This window comes from Fusarium odoratissimum (genome assembly GCF_000260195.1).
Source record: "Fusarium odoratissimum NRRL 54006 unplaced genomic scaffold supercont1.155, whole genome shotgun sequence".
Classification (NCBI taxonomy): Eukaryota; Fungi; Ascomycota; class Sordariomycetes; order Hypocreales; family Nectriaceae; genus Fusarium; species Fusarium odoratissimum.
Genome location: NW_022158843.1, coordinates 1 through 5,848, shown reverse-complemented (window position 1 = coordinate 5,848; position 5,848 = coordinate 1). Strand labels below are relative to the sequence as shown.

Sequence of the window (5,848 nt, the reverse complement as noted above, 5' to 3'; positions counted from 1 at the left end):
GCTAGATGTGTTATTTGCAGTTGAGACTTGTGGCTGAGACCTTGAGCCAGCAGAGAGAACTTAGTTCATAGGTAGCTGTTGCGCTAGTCCACAATCGCTCGGTCTCACAGATCCGATGCAGTCCGCCTTCGTGGAGAGTGGAAATGAAGCTTTGAGCTACAGCACCAGGATCGGTGAACTCACTAGCCGCATCTCCCGTCTCAGGCCTCCTTCAGGAACACCATCGCGACCCTCGCCACCAAGAGCTCCAACTTCCACAAGACCTCCGTTGAGGACGGCAAGGCGTTCTTCGAGCAGCACAATGACGGAACGGCCCTCGATCGCACCAGCATGGTTCGGGCGATGAAAAATTCTGTTGAGATGGAAGGGTGCAAGCGCTAGATTGCCCAGCTTCGGCTTAAGGTGACGGCCAGGGAGGATACCCGCCGTAAAGGCGAGATTCGGTGCCTCACCGGCATATTGAACATGACAACATGATAGAGACACTGGCTGGTAAAGTATTTTCGAGCAATAGACGACAAGATCAATTGTCTCCGAGCCATCGGCAGTCTTCTGACATTATACCGAGTGGATTGTCTTGCCTGACGAAGGCTTTGGCGGAGCGGAATATTTGGTTTGCTGGTCTTGGATGATATAAAAGTCACTACATTGCATGCAGGTAGCAGCAGCTAGAGTAGCTCTCTCGTCTGGGTCTGAAGCAATCGGTATGTCATAGACTTGGACGCCGGCTATGTCTTGTTGACTGACAGGCCAACCTAGCCTCTAGTGCTCCAAGCCCGGGCGGTCGCCTCCGCCATGGCTCAGTCATCCAACGCACCGCCACACCCAAGGCCAACAGGGTCCGGGACACCATAGCCCTCAAAAGTATCATAGATAGCAGTATCTACTTTGAATAGCAGCCATTCTGTCTGTAGCTTGCTTCCACACTACTACATTGTACAGTATATTGGCGCCGTGAACGTCGTTGCTCGCCCCTTTTTCATCTGTGGGTCAGCGGTCCCGTCTTGACGGCGGCCCGCCCCCCCTCCAGGGTGGTGCGCGGGCGCCTTTTGGTGGATTGGGCAGATTGCACAGCGATAAAGCAAATGGCGATGCAGATGCACGCGCGCTGGAAATTGGCCGAGGTGTCGCTGAGCTTGAACGAGACGCGCAGGCGGTCGACGATCCAGAAGCCGACCATGGCCACGATCAGCTGGCTCAGAATATCCACGACATACGCCATCTTCTTTCTCTCTGGCTTGGGAAGGTCCGAGGAAAAGACGAGCTCAGCCGGCTGGAAACCTAGCCAGAAGCGTCGATCTCGGGGGGCTCCCGTTTGTTTTGATTTCTTTTGTATGGCCCCGCCGTCGCCGGCGATCGCGCCCGCCCCCGCGCCGGCCAGCTCCTGCTTGATGCCTTCCATCAGCCCCTTGACGTCCGTCTTAAACATCTGGACCTCGCCGAAGAGGCGCGACACGTCGTCCCTGTCGTTCTTGTTGGCTAGGCTGGGCAGCAGGCGCCGCATATTGCGCACCACGCCGTTGACGGCGGAGGCGTCTTGCGCAGCCTGCTTTATGCAGCCTAGCGTGTGGCCGGTGACGTTCTCGAGGAAGCCGTCGATCTCGTCGAAGGCGCGGTTCGCCGAGGTCGCACTGTCGATGCCGTCCAGCCGGCCGGCCACCGTCTCAAGCACGTGCTGCACCAGCAGGGTCCGGTCGCGGACCAGTGCCTCTATCACGATGATGCCGCTCCCGATCAACTTGAGGTTGGCACGCGTCTGGATTCGCTCGAGCTCGAGCACCTGGTGCTCCTTTTCCCGCAGCTTCTCCTGGCTCTCGGCCGCTATGGTTCCTTGCCGATCCGCCTCGGCCCGCAGCGTCGTCTCATTCTGCCGCCGTCGCTGGATCTCAGTTTCTTGATCGTGTATGACCCCATTTAGGCCCTCGACTGTCTCCTTCAGTTGGTCTATCTCCTCCCGCGCGTCTTGCAGCTCCTCTCGCAGCCTCGCCAGCTCGTCGGCCGGCGTGCTCACCTCCACATACCACTCGTCGATTTTGGAGTGTTCCTTGACCTTGGTGTCCTCGACCGCGACGACGGTTCGACTGTCCGATTCATCCTCATTTTCCTCGCGTTGTATACTTTCCTGCTCATCCGCGTTGCTCTTGATTCTTGCTCGCAGTTCTTCCATCTTGATCTCCCGCTCCTGTATATTTTTGTCCTTCTCCTCGAGCGACCTTGTGAGGCGCTTAATCTCGTCCTCTAGGCCCTTCTCCATGGCGGCCATAGCCGCCTCATCCTTCGCCGTGACCTTACCCTTGGTTTGGGCAGGCTTTTTTCTTTGCTTTTTGGTATTCTCTAATCTCTTTTTGGCCAAGACCAGGTCCTTTTCAGTCTCTTCGCGAGTGCGGGCGTCGTAGGGCGCCTGCTTCTCGAGAATGTTCAGCTTTCCCTCGGCGACGGCGAGGACTTTCTGGAGGTCTTGCTTATGTATATTCATGGTCGTCGCGTCGAACTCGGCCTTCTTCAGCTTGGCCCTCATGTCCTGCGTCTTGTTCGAGAGCCGCCGAACGTCGGCATACAGCGACTGGTTGAGACATTTCGTGGTCTCCAGCTCGTTCTGATAACGGGTCATAAGCTGCTTCAGACCCGTCATTTCCGCGGCCATCGCTCCCGACGCGTTGGCCCTGTGTTCGATCGAGCCCCTCAAGATATCATTTTCTCTCTCCAGGTACCCAATGTGCCGCACGTAGCCGAAAATCGCCTGGTTAGCCATGCAACAGCGAACGTCGAGGTGGCGGGTGACGCCGTTCAGTTCATCTATGCGCGCTTGCATGCCGCGAAATTTAGAAACTATCTCTTCTTTCTCCCGCATGGCGGTTTCGAGCCCCTCTCGCGCCATCATGAGCTCACGATGTTGTGGCCATGCGCTTGCTTCTATTCTCTGGATGTCCTTATTGAGCTCTTCTATATGCCAAGCGTCGGCTGCGCCCTTCTGGATCATTTCTTCGTAGCTTTTCTCGAGGCCCTGAGCCTTCTCGCGCTCCTTTTTGAGCTCCTTCTTGAGCTCGCTAAGTTCGTATATGGTGGACGACACAATTGTTGGCCCCTTCTGAACAGCTGGCCCGTCGGCATCATGAACTGCTGGTTCTGTCCCAGCCATGGTTGAATGAATGGAGAAGATAGAATGGAGGTCGACGGTAATTCGAGATCATGTCACGGCCTGCGAAGACGAGACGGGTGCTGGGCCTCTGGTCGCAGGATCAATGAACGAAAAAACGAGTGTAGGTTTCTGGTGCCTGCCGTTCAAGAGTCGAAATCGCGCAAGTGACATACCTCAAGTATTTTGTTGAAGCGTTGGGGGTCATTGAAGGGAAGAAGTGAGCGTCACAGACACCCGACTGATCCAAGCGATTGTCAGTGTTGTTTATTTGGTTTCTCGGCCCGCGATCCTCTGGGAGCCTCGCGGACAGCACGATTGGTTCGCGCACTGCTTGAAAATGCGATCCTAAGGATTTTGGGCAGATCTGCATCGCGTTAGCGGAACGAGCAGCTGGGCAGCCAATGAGCTCCCTGTTATGGAGTGCTATGGATCCCATGCCAAACTGTAACCTGACCGATGGTTGCCTACACTGGCACGGGCCCTCAGGGGCCAATCCTCCACGCGAAAAGATCTCAACTCGTCAATGCATGGCCAATGAGCTCATTACGTATATCGTCCGTTCTTGGCACGGTTGATCCCTCTCCGGCGACGGGGAACTGTTCAGCCGGTCACTTCGCCCGCCCTTTCCGTTTGCGAGCCCAGTCGCGCGTGCACGTACGCAGCAAGCAAATCAGTGCGCATAGGCCGTCATCGCCATTGAGACGCGCTGCTCCTCCAACCTCCACTCCGCTTGGGGCATTACTGGCTCGCGACGCAACATTCAAAGGTACAAGCGTGTCCACCGTGCATTAGTCCCGAACTGTGCCACCCTGCTTTTTAAGCTGCCGCACGCCTCGCAACTTCACCTCTCTGCTCGTCATCGTCGCCCGACCCCCCTTTTTCCCCTAGGTTTCTCGTCTGTCTTTGCCTACCTTAACTCCCTGGGTGTCGCCAGGTAACGGATAGGTAGGCACGTAGGTACTTTGATGAGTACGGGTAATTACGTAGCTAACGTTGGTCGCGCTTGCACGTGACTGCGTGGCAAAGAGCGTTTGAACGACACGTCATTGTGTATAGTATATAATATACCCTGGCGCGTACGCACTGCGCAGCTGCATGCACACACCTACACACCTGTGTATACGCCAATTCGCCTACGTGAAGAAGAGCCTCGAGGACCCAAAAGCAAAAAGTATGAATTCCACTGTTGTCGCTCCCTTGAAATGCAGACATCACTACCTAGCCACAGTGAAAGCTTTCCATTCTGTCATTTTCAAACACAAATATCAAATTATCAGTCGGTCCAAGCCCGCTCTCCACTACCAAAGAAGTTATGTCGCCGGGCTCCTGCGGCCCCTTGTGGTCAGCTGACCTTTGTAAGTTCTGGCGCCGTGGCCGTACATAGGTGAAACTAACAAGCGCGTGACAGCTATGGTCGAGGCAAATGGTAGCCTCCTTCAATATATTACGATCTAAAGTTCGATCCTTCCCTACACATGGTCGACGCCCTTATGGAGGACTTTAGCTTTACCCGCCCCAGAATCGACCTGAAAGAGATGGCCAAGCTGTTGTAGGGGTTTCTACAAAAGGCCTTAAGAGATGAGGTAGCCATTTTTTTGACGAGTCGCAGGATCCAACGATGAATAGGCTGTCAATGCTAGCAATGACAAGCCAAGTCCAAGCTGAGCGAGATCCGGTGCTTCCTCTCCATGGCCTGCAACTTTGCGACGATTCGGTTCAAGAGTAAGCCTCTGTCCCAGCTTGGGCATCTTATCCTTCAATGAGCCAGGAACATCTGACAACGTTCTCTGGCTGGCTAGACCGGCCTTGAGTCTCGTATTCGTGAATGTAACCGGCCTGCACAAAGGTGGTCTCATCCAGACACAAGATCTCGTCAAGAATCGTTCAAAAATTCCGGGATAGTTATCTCGGCCGCGATCGCGATAATAGCTGCTGCAGCAGTGGAGGCGGTATGGCAATAGATGACGTCCTCTTGTGGAATAGGAGGCGGCATTGATATCTAGGCTAGCTCAAAATTAGCCAAACAGACCTTTGCGGAGAAGCAAATCAGTCACACAACTAACCATGTCCTCGATTGCAGAAACTTTCAGCAGGTTCATCTTCCAATCTTTCCACGGTTCCCAAGCCCCGTACGACAATTCCCGGTTTGTCCCCGTAGCTTCACATCACAAGAACACCGCACAGTAGACAATGGACTCCCTCAGTCCATGTCTCATCGTCAGCTCCTCCGTTTCTACGTAGATCACGGATCTCCCACACTGGGGGGCTGCATTGAGTCTTGAGGTCGGCTTCGAAAAGTCCTACGTATGGCTTGGGACCTGCTGCCTTCTTGTGGCCCTTCTCCTTTAAGTTATTAACTATCCTGGGGGTTTTAGATTTAAAGTACGTTAACATGGGCGTTGATGTTTCAGTCTTTAAAAGCGTCTCGCGAACATCCCCATGAGTGTGATCGTCGGCTTGAGTTTCTTTTGGGCGAATGTCGATCAGGTGTTGGACCTCTCTCCCCTTTGTATCAATAGTCGATAGAGGGTGCGTTACCTCCTCCGGTCTCTGCCCATTAGTTCCCCGTTGCTTATAGACTTTCATGAGTATGTCATGGACCATACATTTGGGATGCATCCACTCCATGCATCCTGAGCTTGTACATCCAATGAAGGTCTCGTCGGGACTCGCGTGAGATTGACATTTGCACCAGCGTTTGACTGGCTA

The 5,848-nt window shown here is 54.2% G+C and overlaps 2 protein-coding genes across 2 annotated transcripts; both read right to left on the bottom strand.

Moving 5' to 3' along the window:
• Positions 1-1,034: 1,034 nt before the first annotated feature.
• FOIG_16766 (uncharacterized protein) lies at positions 1,035-3,303 on the bottom strand. The gene has a single exon (XM_031218242.1). It carries the CDS (start codon positions 3,112-3,114, stop codon positions 2,977-2,979), a length of 138 nt encoding a protein of 45 aa, XP_031052045.1. The 5' UTR covers positions 3,115-3,303; the 3' UTR covers positions 1,035-2,976.
• A 1,996-nt stretch (positions 3,304-5,299) lies between these two features.
• Positions 5,300-5,583, bottom strand: FOIG_16765 (uncharacterized protein; the record flags this gene model as incomplete). The annotated part of the gene is made up of 1 exon (XM_031218241.1): positions 5,300-5,583. Exon 1 carries the CDS (start codon positions 5,531-5,533, stop codon positions 5,300-5,302), a length of 234 nt encoding a protein of 77 aa, XP_031052044.1. The 5' UTR covers positions 5,534-5,583.
• Between the last annotated feature and the right edge of the window lie 265 nt (positions 5,584-5,848).